This window comes from Littorina saxatilis, linkage group LG13 (genome assembly GCF_037325665.1).
Source record: "Littorina saxatilis isolate snail1 linkage group LG13, US_GU_Lsax_2.0, whole genome shotgun sequence".
NCBI classification, from domain to species: domain Eukaryota; kingdom Metazoa; phylum Mollusca; class Gastropoda; order Littorinimorpha; family Littorinidae; genus Littorina; species Littorina saxatilis.
The window spans coordinates 37,409,484-37,425,395 of record NC_090257.1 but is presented as its reverse complement, the minus strand read 5'-3'; the positions used below and the strand labels follow the sequence as shown (position 1 = coordinate 37,425,395).

The 15,912-nt window shown below is 42.5% G+C and overlaps 1 protein-coding gene across 1 annotated transcript in view; it reads left to right on the top strand.

Annotated features, from left to right (window-relative positions):
* The window catches only part of LOC138945882 (short stature homeobox protein 2-like), a 42,928-nt gene that overhangs the window by 17,081 nt on the left and 9,935 nt on the right, over positions 1–15,912 (top strand). Inside the window, exon 3 of the mRNA XM_070317403.1 lies at positions 8,536–8,593. Coding sequence (XP_070173504.1) covers positions 8,536–8,593 — 58 coding nt within the window. The remainder of the gene's footprint in view (positions 1–8,535; positions 8,594–15,912) is intronic.

The following is a 15,912-nucleotide window of genomic DNA, read 5'->3' as shown; positions in this document are numbered from 1 at the left end:
GCAGATAGAGGGTGAGGAAGGGGTGTTTTAACTGGTAAATGTGACCCTCCACCACGGAATGAGTCGCATGTCACCTTTGCATGATGTTCATATTTTTACATTTTTCTAAAGAGTTTTTTATGCTCTATGCAATGGTGAAAACCGTTTTAGAAAAGAGCAATATTTGAGTTATAAGCGTGTAACTAAGGTGACCCTCACTCTGTTACCAGACACTCCCCGGACTTATATTATGCCTAGCGCAGAACCGCGCGAGGTGACATGCGACTCATTTCGTGGTGGAGGGTCACAAATGCTCGGTGCAGCAATTTAAACTCGCTCGCGAAAAGGATAATTCTAAGGATTCCACTGCTCACAAAAATGTACCACTTTCCTTGGCTTAAGTTTGATGGAGTACTTCTATTATCTCCTAGCTTGGATCCTGTGCAGTACTAACAGACAAACCGGCACGGTTGGCCTAGTGGTAAACTAAGGCGTCCGCCCCGTGATCGGGAGGTCGTGGGTTCGAACCCCGGCCGGGTCATACCTAAGACTTTAAAATTGGCAATCTAGTGGCTGCTCCGCCTGGCGTCTGGCATTATGGGGTTAGTGCTAGGACTGGTTGGTCCGGTGTCAGAATAATGTGACTGGGTGAGACATGAAGCCTGTGCTGCGACTTCTGTCTTGTGTGTGGCGCACGTTATATGTCAAAGCAGCACCGCCCTGATATGGCCCTTCGTGGTCGGCTGGGCGTTAAGCAAACAAACAAACAAACAAACAAACAAACTAACAGACAAGAACAAAATAATCGAGACGAAGTAGGAGGGAAGCAGATTTAGAAGAACTTAGTACTGCTCAGTGGAGAACTGTAAAGTCTGTTGCAGCAACTAAAAAACTGTTGACCCGATGTATAAAGATACTACGTTTGAATACCTGGACGATTTCTTAGAAATGTTAAAACTCCTTCACACACAGTAATAAAGACAGGCTTTGTTATTGTTGTATTATGTTGCTGGAGTCCGGACTGACGATCTAACAGCGAACGACAAGAAGAAGAAGTATTATGTATTGCTATAATCAGAGAAAAAAAAAGGTTTCCGACTCCCTCCCCAAACACAAACAAATTCCCAAGCAGACTCCCAATCGCAATGAAAGAATGACAACGAAGACGAACCGTTCGTGGAGGAGGAGGGATTTTCTAGCCTAGAAAAGTACTCATCGCAGGCCTGAAGACTTTCTTCCAAGAAGAAGAAGAAGGAACCCCTTCCAGCCGGACCCCATGATGCAATGAAAGAGGGAGAAGGAGTATCTCTAGGAAGGGAGGGGATTGTCTAGCCTAGAAAAGTACTCATCGCAGGCTTGAAGACTTTGTTGCAAGAAGAAGAAGAAGGAATGCCTCGAGGCCGGACTTCATGGTGCAAGGACAGAAGGAGAATGAGTATCACGAAGAAGGGAGGGGATTTTCTATTCTAGAAAAAGTACTTTGCGCAGGACAGGACTTACAGTTTCTTGCAAAGTGGAGAAGGAAAAAATCCCACCCAGACTCCTGCCACAGAACAAGAAAAGACTGAGAAGAAGGAAAAGAAGCAGAAGCGGAGAAGAAGAGTGTGTGAAGGAAATCCTCGCAACGTGCACAGTGAAAGGGCGGCTCAATTACCTGGCTTACTGCTCCCCCGCCTCACCAACTTAACTGCATTACGGCCCCTTTCTTTCCCGCCATGCACCGGTAATGGCCGCCAGCTTCCGCCTCACACACCAGCGTTCACATTGCGCACGCGCGGCAGCGGCGAGCACGTGACCCGACAATGGCGTCAGGCGGGGAGGCGCGCGGAACGAGTGTTAAGGGGGCTGAGCGCGGTGTCGAGCGCTGGCGAGCGGTGTCTTCCCTGTCCCGGGCGGTCCCCTTCTTCTCCTCAGACACTGTATCCCCGGGTCGGCAGGGAGGGTCGGCAACCACAGCGGCTATTAGTCAAATTGAACCTTTGCCGCCCAATATGATCGTCTTGCTGCCGGCATTAGCTCACAATGCGCGTGCGTGAGGTCGAGGCGAACATTTCCGGGGTCAATCGGCAAAGGGTTCTGGGTTGGGGTTGTCGCCGGGCAGGATGGATGGTCGGATGATCCGGGCGTGCGATTTTCTCTTTTTGCTCCCTCCCATTTTTGTGTGAATGATTTTTTTGTGTGGATGATGACGTGGACAAGTGTTGTGACATTTATGAATTGATGTCGGTGTGTTTATTGTTTAAGTACTGTCTCCTTTGGTCTCGCTATATTTCAGTGTGGGTAAAAACACACATTTGGACACGAACTTATGGCATTTGATGTTTCATGGCAATTTATTTTGTTTTTGTAACTATTTTCTTTGTCTATGGGTTGTAAATACAGTACAGTTTGCGTGGAACATGGGAAATTCGGTGTCTTCTTTTAAGTTTATGTCAAATTGGCAGACAGAGACGAAGAACCAGGGTTGGGTGACTGGATTCACATCCGGGAACAAATGGAGTGCTGACAGGTCAACCTGAGATTGACCTATCATTGTCCTTTTTCTGTTTTGAAGTCAGCACCGAGTACTATTTGAGAACCCATCCAATTAACGTCCAAGCTTTTAATGTTCACAGGTACCACCAAGAACCGCTTTCTGTCTGTTGGAGCATTAGAAAACAAACTGGCTTAGTTCATTGTACCTACCTGAAATGCACATGCAATGATACACTCTTATACAAAAACCAAATCGATGTTGGCAAAGCCCCAGCGCCCAAAGTAGGTTCCACGGATTTAGTAATTCCAAAATTAATGATGCTGCTGCGTGGTTCTTTCATGCTGCGAGTTGCTAGCAGTGTATATTGCTATTTCATATGTTACGTGGATTTCCATTGGTCAATTGGGCAAAATTGAGCTCAGTGCAAAAGTTATATCGACGACATTTTCAGTTTTGATATCGACGACCTCTTTATTGCTTCCCCACTTCAAAAATAAAAACACCTAAATTTAAAAACAAACAAAATATATGAAAATGTAATTATCCCAGAATTTAGTTGAGCAAGTGACTAAAGGCTTTTTGAAAGAAAAGACATTTTGAAATACTGAAAAGTACAAGAAAAGCGTGAACAAAAAGAAATAATAATCAGAGGGAGGGATATGGAACAGCCAAAACTGAGACAAATACTTTTGTAATTTCTTTACAGTAAATACAAAATGTCCAGAGAATTAGCAATATATATCTAACATTGACTGACTGTGTGATGATATCTTCTGTTATTGGTCTGTTTCGACAGTGATATCAAAATCTCGACCTCCGGTCTCGATTTTGATATCACTGTCTCAACAGACCATAGCAGGAGATATCATCACACAGTCCGTCAATATTGGGTAATGTGAACACAAGGCCTAGAGCCTAATGACTCTGTTAGTCACTTGTGTTATTCTGTACCAGGAACAAGTATCCAAACACTTTGTATTACAAATGGAGGGTGTTCTTGTGTGATAATGCAAAGTTAAGGCAGATTAAATGTTTGTTGGCAAGGAAAGTCCTGGTAAAAAGAAGGTGTCATTATTTGTTTTAACATTCAACCTTGCATTCGTATTGCTCCCGACATTTTAGAAGCAAGATTTTGCTTTAATGTTTAGTAGAAATATAGACAAAATCTGAACATTTAGACGGATATGATTTTTGGATTATATGTTAATCACCGGGAATCCAAAATGACAGACGCTTATTTTGTAAAGAGATCGGTGGCCCACACACAGTGATTTTATTGGCGGGACATTGAAAGGGAACATGTGCTGTTTTGAAAACTGCTGAACCCTTAATAACCACATTGTGAGGTTCTGGGTGTATCTAACACCACAGAAAAAGTTAATTAGGCTGCCCACTTTCATCTTCTTCTTCTTCTTCTGCGTTCGTGGGCTGAAACACCCACGTACACTTGTGTTTTTGCACGAGTGGAATTTTACGTGTATGACCGTTTTTACCCCGCTATTTAGACAGCCATACGCCGCTTTCGGAGGAAGCATGCTGGGTATTTTCGTGTTTCTATAACCCACCGAACTCTGACATGGATTACAGGATCTTTTCCGTGCGCACTTGGTCTTGTGCTTGCGTGTACACACGAAGGGGGATAAGCCACTAGCAGGTCTGCACATAAGTTGACCTGGGAGATCGGAAATATCTCCACACTTAACCCACCAGGCGGCCGCGGCTGGGATTCGATCCCTCGACCTTCCGATTAAGAGGCCGACGTCTTACCACCCCGCTACAGCGCCCGTCATCTTAAATCCATTGATCGACAATTCAGAGAATGACCATGAAGGGTTTTCATTCAAACTCTTTTTGGCACTTACTGCATTGTGCAAGGGGATTTGATTTCTAACACGAGTTTTATGGATATTACACAAAAGCACTCCTTACTATGTTTCTACAAAGTAAGGAATATACATGTAACTAATTGTAGCAATGAAGCTTGGCTTGCTGTTTTCTGAAGACGGCACCCATGAGATTAAAGATAAGCGAGACATGTTGAACGTTATTACAGGCAAAATTAAACAAAAAATTTGCTGACAGTCGTTGGCTGATGTGACCATTTGTCTGGTGTATTAAGCAATACCTGCTATTTTGAATTTGGCCACTCGACATCAAATAGCCCTGTTCGCACGTCTCTTGGCAAAGTCTTTCGGCAAAAACGCCGTGTGTATAATTAGCATTGATTTCGCATAAAGTATTCTGGATTTTGGATTCCTGACTAACCGTACATTGATAAATTAAAATATCATCTACATGCATATATGTCCTGGTACATTTCCATGTCTTCTATGTTCTTCTTTTGAAAGTAAAGGGAAAATGTGTTCCCGCAACAATGTGGTAGCAAAATGAAAATGGGTGTCATTTTTGACCACTCTGTATATGTACTATCTATGCGATTTCTGCAATTTCAATGCAGTCTACTGTCTTATAGGCACGCACTACTACCGCCATTAGTGAACAGATTCAAAAAGCACCACAATATCGATCAGTAATATTATACTAACTGCACTATCTAGCTTTGTTAGGGAAAACCAAAATCGTCCTGTGTATCACGGGAAAAGAAATCGTTGACCGGTTAGTCCTACCGAATTTAATGGCATCTCATATGATTGTAAGTTTTGTGATTTACTCAAAAATTTCAATGATTCGCTTTGGTTAAACCGGGATGTATACCGAAGAATAACAATCATGTCTGCACGTCAGTTGACCTGGAAAAACAAAGTAATCTCCATCCTTAACCCACCAGGTGCAGTTTTGAGACCGACGTCCTTAATTACCATTCCTTAGTTCATCTCTCTCTCTCTCTCTCTCTCTCTCTCTCTCTCTCTCTCTCTCTCTCTCTCTCTCTCTCTCTCTCTCTCTCTCTCTCTCTCTCTCTCTCTCTCTCTCTCTCTCTCTCTCTCTCTCTCTCTCTCTCTGTTTTGACGGTACTGAAAGACAGCCTGATACATGGTCTGGAACTAGCACGAAGAACATCCAGACGAGTTCAGAGTTGAAAAGTGAGCAGCCAGCGGCCTTCCCGTGAGCTGTATTAGATTAAGAAACGACCGACATCAGCAACTAATCTCTTTAACCGTTGATCTAATTTCTATGTTTCCATTCTTCACACGCCGCGATTCTCTCCCTTTTCAGCCCTTTGGGTTGCCTCCCTTGGTGTAATTGTTAAACCAACAGTCGTGTCTCTCCGTGCCCAATTCTACATTAACAACGGCGGACGGTGGGAGGGGGAACGGTCAACTTCCCCCCGAAAACCGAAGAGGTCCGAAAGTGCTCTCACGGAAAATGAATTTCATTGGCTTAACATTAATTGTCGAGGGCGAAATTGGTGATAGGAATTCATAACGCACTTCCCCTGCCCAGAAACATAATATCTCTATTACTTTAAGTCTCTCGCTATCACCACGGGGCCGAAAATTCTGTAATTCCCTAATCTGATTCTGCTAAAACGATTGCAAAACTTTGCCGGCGGGAAGAGTGAGACAGTGTCATAGATTGCCCGGGGTGCAATCTGTGAAGGGTGTGCCTGTCTGTAAATATCCCGCTCTCACCCGCTCTCCCCGCCACACCAACCAACACCAAAGTTATCCGACGGTGTTACTGTAAGTTTGGACCCATTCTGGAAAAAGTCTAGAAATAGCTGATTGATTTGTGTGGCGAATGTCTTTGAATATCAGGTCTTAAGACGAACCTACTCTGTTCGACCAGACTGTGCAATATAATTAAGGATGTCATATCGAGCAGACACTGCTCCAATTACACATGGGACGCTCATTGTTTTGGTGTGACGTTCACGATTGTTTTACTCAACCCAAGCAACCGCGTATCAAGGGGTGTAACTAATCCACAGACTGACTATTGGGGTTTAACGTCCTCTTAGACCAGTTGGCCTATATTGGACAGGTATTGGTAATATGCTGAAGATATGGTGTGATACTTTAACTCGAACAAGCCCGCTGTGGCTGTCTTCTTCGACACACCAGCATTGGGTTTGTCTCGTCAAAGTATCAAAATACGATCATGATAATCAGAGACGAGAGATGATGCATGCGTGTCTTCGTGTTTTCCAAGCCCTGAGACTTTCGCTGTGAACTTGGGATCTTGTTCGTGCGCATGTGTGCACACGGGGGTGTTTGGACACCGAAGAGAGTCTGCACAAAGTTGACTCCGAGAAATGACTCTCTTGCCGAACGTGGGGATAGAACCCACGCTGACAGCGACCAACTGGCTATATACAAAGCCAGCGCGCTACCAACTGAGCTACTTCCCCGCCCTTCTAATCCAAAGCCTATAAAAACTGGACAGTGGTCTTTCGGAACATCGTCTATTGGGTTTGTCTGGGCTACCACTGTGTGTAAACTTCAATGTGCTTCCATATACACTGGTGAGCCAATTTGCTCCTTCAGACTTCCAGCTGTCGACCTACTGATAGATTCGCCGACCCGTTTTCAAAATGTAACCCGTCAAAAAGAAAGGTTACTACAATAACAACGGATCTGGCCGGATATCTTTGTTTGGTTTTTCTTTCGAATATAATTTACACTTTTTTTTTAAGGTTCTGCTTTTATTCATTTGCCTTCAGAGCTAATGTCTGTTTGTTTGAATAAGTCGGCCCAAAAAGGAGTAGATCACTGTTACACTGTTAAATTCAACAACAGCACACACACGCACACAAAGTCGTGCATGGCTACAATACCATATCGTCACAGAAACCAAATGAATACGACAAGAAACATTACATCAACTTATCGTTGGTAAAATAATCGCTTCAAAACATTCGTCTTTCTTTTCAAACACGAGCACTTTTTTCTTCTTCTTTTTGTTTTGTTTTGTTGGTCTCCTCAATATAGCAGCTTGATTAGGCTCGTTCTTTCTTTTCTTTCTTTATTTGGTGTTTAACGTCGTTTTCAAGATTAGGCTTGTTCATTGTTTATGGCACTTGGTCATTGAGTAGCACATAACCACAGATGGTTGTATTGTCAGGAAGACGGATTTCCTGGCAATTAAGATTTGAAATATTTGCTGGATCGTTAACTAACAAACGTTTCATAATTGCTTCAAAACATTCGTCTTTTTCTCCAGCACGAGCATCGCCTTTTTTTTCTTTTTTCTGTCTCTTCCCTTTTCAAGCATTTCAAATGAATATGTTTCTCAACGGGTACCACTTTTTGCCCCCAGCACCGCCAAGATTCTGGCACTTGGGGTGTGTGCCGTGGACTCAGGCCCCGAGCCGGCCCAAGGTGACGAGAATTTGTGCTCCCCTCTCCGTAATTGGATCACGGGAATGAAGCGATGCCACCTTTAAAGATTAAGTACACAAGTAAATGCGAAAGAAAAACTGCGGCAAATTCAATCAGTTGCTGTGACTGGGAGTGAGGGATACAATGCAATTTGGTTATGCTTGCTGCTATTGTGGTGCGGCTTACTGCCAGAATTGGAGATGGGAGAATGAGAGTTATGGGGAAGAGAGAGAAAGAGGACCCTGGGAAGGGAGGGGGTGGGGTAGGGGGGATGTGGTGGTGGTGGTGGTAGAGAGAAAGGGGGGGGGGGGGTAGTGGCATAGAGAAGTGAAGGAGAGAAGGTGTCTATTAAAGTATCCGTCAGTCTGTCTACCTGTCTGTCCGTCCTGTTCCAATGTGTAACTATTTTTGATATATCATGTCTTCACAACGCTCGGTACGTACTTACTTACTACTCTTTACCACTCCAACTGCGCTAGAAGTTTTTTAGTTTTTTTTGTTATTGGTTTGTTTTTTGTTTTGTTTTTCGGGGGGGGTGTTGTGGGTGTGCCAGTGTGTGTGCGTGCGTGCGTTTGTGCCTGCGTGTGTACGTGCGTGTGTGCGTTCGTGCGTGCGTGCATTCTTGATGGGCAATGCTCTTGGACGTTTTATGTTCAACCTTTGTCAATCTTAATAGTGTAGAAATGATCCGGAAATAGCTCTGTATGCTGTTTATGATGAAACTCGAAGGCAGGTGGGGAGAGGGGAAGAATGGCGCAAGTAAAATCACCAGATGCTTATGATTATTTTGGTCTTTTGCAGGTCTGGTTTCAAAACAGGCGAGCAAAATGCAGAAAACAGGAAAGTCAAATGCAGAAAGGTAACAGCGACTCACTCTGTGTGTCTGTCTGTGTGTCTGTCTGTGTGTCTGTCTGTGTGTCTGTCTGCCTGTGTGTGTGTGTATGTGTGTGTGTGTGTGTGTGTGTATGTGTGTGTGTGTGTGTGTGTGTCTGTCTGTCTGTCTGTCTGTCTGTCCCTCTCTCTCTCTCTTTCTCTCTCTCTCTCTTTCTCTCTCTCTCTCTCTCTCTCTCTCTCTCTCTCTCTCTCTCTCTTTCTCGCCCCCCCCCTATTCTGTCACGCGAATGATATTCATGTAAGCTTATCTCTGTAGATAGGCCTTACATCAACTACAGTTGTTAATTGCCGCATTAGTCGCTGATTGTTCGTTAACACTAATTACCGCATCCATCACGGAGGTGAAAATGATTAACCTAATTAACTATCACGTGATCATTTGCAGCAGATGTTATTATTTTTTGTAACAAACAATATAATCTGGTTGTACTGAGCTAACTGTAAAACTATTTGTACACGACAAAAATCAGCTAGAATAAAATTGAGAAAAAAGAAACATGTAAATGCATGATGTCAAGAGATAAACACACTGACGTTTGTATGAGAAATCAAGTTAATGGTAATCAGTCCGTCAAACAACCTATCAATCAAGCAATGATTCAATTTGGAATCAAAGTGGGAATTTTTCTCAAATAGATTCCTAACGGACACCTATGGCACTGTGCAAAATATGCACATTTTATTCTGCAATATACATGTTTTTAAATCTGCACGCAAAAAAACTAGGTAGTTAGTGTGGTTTTGTTTTTTTCTGAGTGGAAGGTTGCTCTTATCTCATGTAAAATCCTGGACAGTGGTTTACACGATCGTTTTACACTCGAAGAGATGTACCGTTAAAGGCACGTCCCTCTTTGTGTAAAGCCATATTTTAAACCACGACAGAACTGTCCCATCATTTAACTAGAGTAAAATCATCTTTGCAGTTTGACGTATAGCAAAACTCTACAGCCTAGCTTGTGTGTGTGCAAAGTTGGATTTTTTTGCTGAATTAATTTTATAACTTACACCTGTGTCTAAGTACGAATCTACTTTATTTATTCAGCAATAATGTCCAGCTTTAATTTGTACAGAAAGCAGCCCGGCCGTAGTCATGGTACGTGTCAAAGAAAAGGGAGGATGTTCTTATTGCACGTGAAAAACTAGGCAGATGATTCATACTTTGACACAGGTGTAAGTTATAAAATTAATTCAGCAAAAAAATCCAACTTTGCACACAAAAATCTCTTGGGTCACAGTTTTAAGACAACTGATGGACGATAACTAGGACATTAAAAGAGTTCAGGTGACGCATTCTTTAAATAAGTTACGGCTGCAAAAGTGCGCGACTTATGTAACATTCTACGTTTTATTGGAATATTCAATCTTGTCCTAAGCAGACAATGCACTAATGCAAATGACACAAAATGTCATGGTAATTTGTGATTATTGCTGTGTAATTGTTGTTGATTGCTGACGTTCTTGAAAGTGTTCCGCACTGGATGCGCCTAACCTTTACTTCAAAATTGCGCCACAGAGATTAATCTCATCAAGGGATGATTCCAGCGGAATGCAGTATTGAGATAATCACCGGAATGCTATTCGAACAGAACACAAATGGTTAGCAGCATATGCTAGAGAACATTCCTCGGTTATTGCTGTGGTGTTTCTTGCCTTTTTTTTTTTTTTTTACAGTACTAAAAACAATGTGCATGGTTATATTGCTGTCATTTGTTGTGGAGAAGAAAAAAACATTGCCGTGAATATGTATGTTATGTAAGTTAGAATTGTTCTTGCAATTCAGGATGCAAAAAGCCATTTTCAAAAGGCAAAGCCAGCGAGCGTTTCAACGAGAGAAAACAATTTTATTATCCTCTTTTACATAAAACGCTAACCAACAACAACAACAAAAAATCAAGCAAAAACGACATTTTATCCTCACTTCCCCAGATATTCTCGCATGCTCTTGACTTCCTCTACTTTGAAAATAGACACTTGTTCTTTTGGGGGGAATTTTTTTCTCCCCCCCTTTTTTTTATTTATTATTTTTTTTATACAGTGCAGGCAGATTTCAAAATGCGGCAGACCATACTTATAGTAGCAAAACCCCGATATATAGCCCCGAGTAAGCTTCACCGTGCGTCCCACTGAGTGAATCTCACACGGTTTCTCTTCTTTCAGTACGGGGTTAATTCGAGACTATGCTCAGGGCTCCCAACGGACACTCATCCTAGAGGGTCACTGGATCCCACAATTTAATTTGTAGGGGGTCCATAGGCTACCATCGGGAAACTTTAGATGGTCCGAATTGGAAGACAAGGAGGTTCCTTTTTACATTTAGTCAAGTTTTGACTAAATGTTTTGACATAGAGGGGGGAATCGAGACGAGGGTCGTGGTGTATGTGTGTCTGTCTGTCTGTCTGTGTGTGTGTGTGTGTGTGTGTGTGTGTGTGTGTGTGTGTGTGTGTGTGTGTGTGTGTGTGTGTGTGTGTGTGTGTGTCTGTGTGTCTGTGTGTGTGTAGAGCGATTCAGAGTAAACTACTGGACCGATCTTTATGAAATTTTACATGAGAGTTTCTGGGTATGATATCCCCAGACGTTGTTTTCATTTTTTCGATAAATGTCTTTGATGACGTCATATCCGGCCTTTTGTAAAAGTTGAGGCGGCACTGTCACACCCTCATTTTTCAATCAAATTGATTGACATTTTTGTAAAGCAATCTTCGACGAAGGCCGGACTTCGGTATTGCATTTCAGCTTGGTGGCTTAAAAATTAATTAATGACTTTGGTCATTAAAAATCTGAAAATTGTAATTTTTTTTTATATAAAACGATCCCAATTTACGTTCATCGTATTCTCCATCATTTCCTGATTCCAAAAACATATAAATATGTTTTTTCTTGGATTAAAAACAATCTCTGAAAATTAAAAATATAAAAATTATGATCAAAATTAAATTTCCGAAATCGGTTTAAAAACAATTTCATCTTATTCCTTGTCGGTTCCTGATTCCAAAAACATATAGATATGATATGTTTGGATTAAAAACACGCTCAGAAAGTTAAACGAAGAGAGGCACAGAAAAGCGTGCTATGCAGCACAGCGAAACCACTACCGCGCTCAACAGGCTCGTCAGTTTCACTCCGTTTTGCACAAGCGGCGGACTACGGTCATTGTGAAAAAATGCAGTGCGTTCAGTTTCATTCTGTGAGTTCCACAGCTTGACTAAATGTAGTAATTTCGCCTTACGCGACTTGTCTTACTTTCGAAAGGTATATTTCCCTCCGACACATAGGACCTGGAGCGTTCATGCCGATTTAAGTAAAGACGCCATCGTGAAACTCTTTGAAACCTTCACAAGAATATTTTGGTCTGAAGTCAGATTAACTCTGTTAAATTGCGTCGGTACATATCTGGCAGAACATTTTCTGAAAACAGTACGGATGGCACGAATAATAAATGGATATCTAGTACGTCCCGGTACCCTCAGTCTCTTCTCAGTTTTAGTGCGTCGTGGGACCCCTCCATGAGTTTCTTATACGTGTTTTCGGCTTCCAGTGCGTATAGGACCCAGGGACGCAGTTTGGAGAGCCCTGTTAATAATTGCTCGTATAAGTACAGGATCAGTGACAGGCATATACTTTGTACACAGCCCTGTATTTTCTTCTACCTTCTTTTTCCTGACTCTCTCCTCTAAAGCACCCTAACTTCATTTCTCTTTCCAAAAGTTGCACGTGCAAGAAGCAAAACAAGCAGTCAGATCACTGTCTCAGGCGGGTCTCCCAGCGTCTGCTACTGACAAGGCAATTGCTCTGTTGACCCACGTGCAGCACGTGCCCGTCTCCTTGGAGACCGACAGTTCAGCTGCAAGCAAGGTCGACCCAAGGACAAAGATGTCGATTTCACTTAGTTTCAAATTGAGCGGTTTTCGTGAGAAGGGCGTTATTTCGATGCATATTCTACTTTTTAACTCGGTTGTTTTATAATATGTTGTTTTCAATTTTGATCATAATATGACACCTTTAGCACATAATATCGCAAAATTAGACATTTTGAGCACAAAATGTTGCAAAATATGACATTTTGAGTTCAAAATATAGCACAATATGACATTTTGAGTTCAAAATGTAGCAAAGTATGACATTTTGAGTTCAAAATATAGCACAATATGACATTTTGAGTTCAAAATGTAGCACAATATGACATTTTGAGTTCAAAATATAGCAAAGTATGACATTTTGAGTTCAAAATATAGCACAATATGACATTTTGAGTTCAAAATGTAGCACAATATGACATTTTGAGTTCAAAATATAGCAAAATATGACATTATGAGTTCAAAATGTAGCAAAATATGACATTTCACACAGATAGAGACAGCCATTGTCCAGCGAGACCACGCCAGTCGTGAATAATGGCTGTCCAGATCTGTGTCAAATGACATAATTTGGTCGGAAATGCAAATAACATTGATATATCGACCCATATAAGTTCATTTTTGTGTGATTTTGTTAACGATTGAAGGCACATAGAAACATGGACACTCGCTTGGTCTTTTGGCGTGACTTTGTGTTCCACTTCGAGCGTACAAGTAATCCGTACGTGAGCGCGTGCTCTTTAGGAAAAGTGCTTGACGAGCGGCAAGACAAGCACCCCCCGCCCCCGCAATACCTATGTACAATTACGCGCTATTGGTTATGGGGTTGCTGATGTTTTTCTTGAAAGAAAACGAACTTTGGCCCTATGAATTAGAATAAATATGTGTCAAATGTTATCTTGAAACATCTTGACAATTTTATGTCGATTTGACTCGTCTCTGCTTGTTTGCCTGTTTGCTTGCTTGCTTGCTTGCTTGCTTGCTTACTTGCTTGCTTGCTCCCTTGCTTTCTTGCTTACAGTCTACAGATAGGTTTCACCTAGTTTCGTCATCGCAACTTGCCCTCCAAACGCTTGAAACAATCCAGCTATATTCCAACAAGTCTTACTTATACCCAAACCTCCAAACCGACAAAACCGACGCCAGTGATTTCCAAAGATCTCATTTAAAAACGCACCGCGTGCGGTCTCGAGGCAATGAAAGCTTTTCAAATCTTCTCCTTCACGGGTTAACCCCGCCATCCCTAAGGGTCCCTAACCCAGTCTAAACTGGATACCAGTTTAATGAATATTTTACAAATTAATCAGATTAGAACGAAGAATGGGAAGAAGGGCCCAGGCCTCCCTAACCCTCTTTTTCTATTAACCTTATGTTAGGCATTCGGGGGCCACAGTGAGTTAATTAATTTAATTAAGGCGATATATTCAGCTAATTGGCAATACCGCAGCCCGCCGTCTTGGGCAGGCCGGTGAAAGGCAGGGCCGAGTGACCAAAATTCCCCCGTGACTCGATTCCCCAAATTACCGTAAAACAGTTCATCTTTATTTAATTTTCTTCCGCGCTCCGCGCTTCGGCCCAAATGCCCGCTGAGGGAGGCGCACTGTGATGAAATTAGTCCCCCTCTCCGTTTGATGCTCGTGTGCGTGGTTCTCTCTCTGTCTGTCTCTCTTTCTGTCTCTCTCTCTCTTTCTGTCTGTCTCTTTCTGTGTGTGTGTGTGTCTCTCTCTTTCTCTGTCTGTCTCTCTTTCTGTGTCTCTCCATTTCTGTCTCTCTCCCTCTCTTTCTGTCTCTGTCTTTTTATCTCTCTCTCTCTGTCTCTCTCTCTCTGTCTGTCTCTCTGTCTCTGTCTCTGTCTCTGTCTCTCTCTCTCTCTCTCTCTCTCTCTCGTTGCCTTGTTTTGTCCCTCTGTGTCTCTCTTTCTGTCCCTCTCTCTGTCTCTCTCTCTCTCTTTCTGTCTCTGTCTTTGTCTCTCTCTCTCTCTCTCTCTCTCTCTCTCTCTATCTCTCTCTCTCTCTGTCTCTCTCTTTCTCTCTCTGTCTCTCTCTCTCCCTCTCTCTCTCTCTCTCTCTCTCTCTCTCTCTCTCTCTCTCTATCTCTCTCTCTCTGTCAATCCTCGAGCGAAAGGAGATAAGAAAGGTAATTTCCGAGAAGGTGTCCTTTTGTCACTCTGGAAGGAGTCATCATCATCATCATCATCATCATCATCATCATCATCATCATCATCGTCGTCATCTTTATCATCACGTGCTGAAGTTTTCTGACTTTTTAACTTTTTAACTTTTAATTTTTCAATTTTAACATTGTGTGTCTGTGCGTCCCAAGGACAGATTGTAAAAAAGGCGTAGCCTTAAATCTGAATCCTTGTTAAATAAAGTTCAATTCAATTCTCTCTCTCTCTCTCTCTCTTGTTTTTCCCCGGAAACTCCAGAATGACAAAAGGACACCTTCTCGGAAATTACCTTTCTTATATTCTTTCGCTCGAGGATTGACAGAATCTCTCCCCTTCTATCTGTCTGTCTGTCTGTATTTCTCTCTCTGTCTCTGTCTCTCCCTGTCTTTCTCTCTGTGTCTCTGTCTATGTGTGTGTGTCTCTCGCTCTCGCTCTCGTTGCCTTATTTTGTCCCGGAAACTCCTTCCAGAGTGACAAAAGGACACCTTCTCGGAAATTACCTTTCTTATCTCCTTCCGCTCGAGGATTGACAGAATCTCTCCCGATCTATCTGTCTGTCTGTCTGTATTTCTCTCTCTCTGTCTCTGTCTCCGTCTCTCTCTGTCTCTCTGTCTCTGTCTCTGTCTCTGTCTCTCTCTCTCTCTCTCTCTCTCTCTCTCTCTCTCTCTCTCTCTCTCTCTCTCTCTCTCTCTCTCTCTCTCTCTCTCTCGGCTTCCTCAAACCGTTCTGTATTTCTCGGTGTCTTCATTGGACTCTTCCGCGCATGACAAAAGGCCGACATTATGGAAAAGACCATTCATACCCTCTATCAAAAGGGATCTCTCTCTCTCTCTCTCTCTCTCTCTCTCTCTCTCTCTCTCTCTCTCTCTCTCTCTCTTACCATCTATCAAAAGGGATCTCTCTCTCTCTCTCATAGCTATCTATCTTGTTGCTGCATTTCTCTTTTTCTTGCGCGCATGAAAATGGGACTCACATACACACGCACACACACACACACACACACACACACACACACACACACACACACACACACACACACACACACACACACACACACACACACACACATGTTTTAGGTGAATTACCGAAGTCCTCAAAAAACGCATATGTTTATTTCAATTCCGACCCCTATTTTATCTATTTACTTTCAAACCTATACTTCCTTCTTCTGTTGTGTGCCTCAGTCTGTTCTTATACCGCCTGTTTTAATACAAAATATATTATAATTATGTCGCACACTTCATATCTCATATAGTTTAT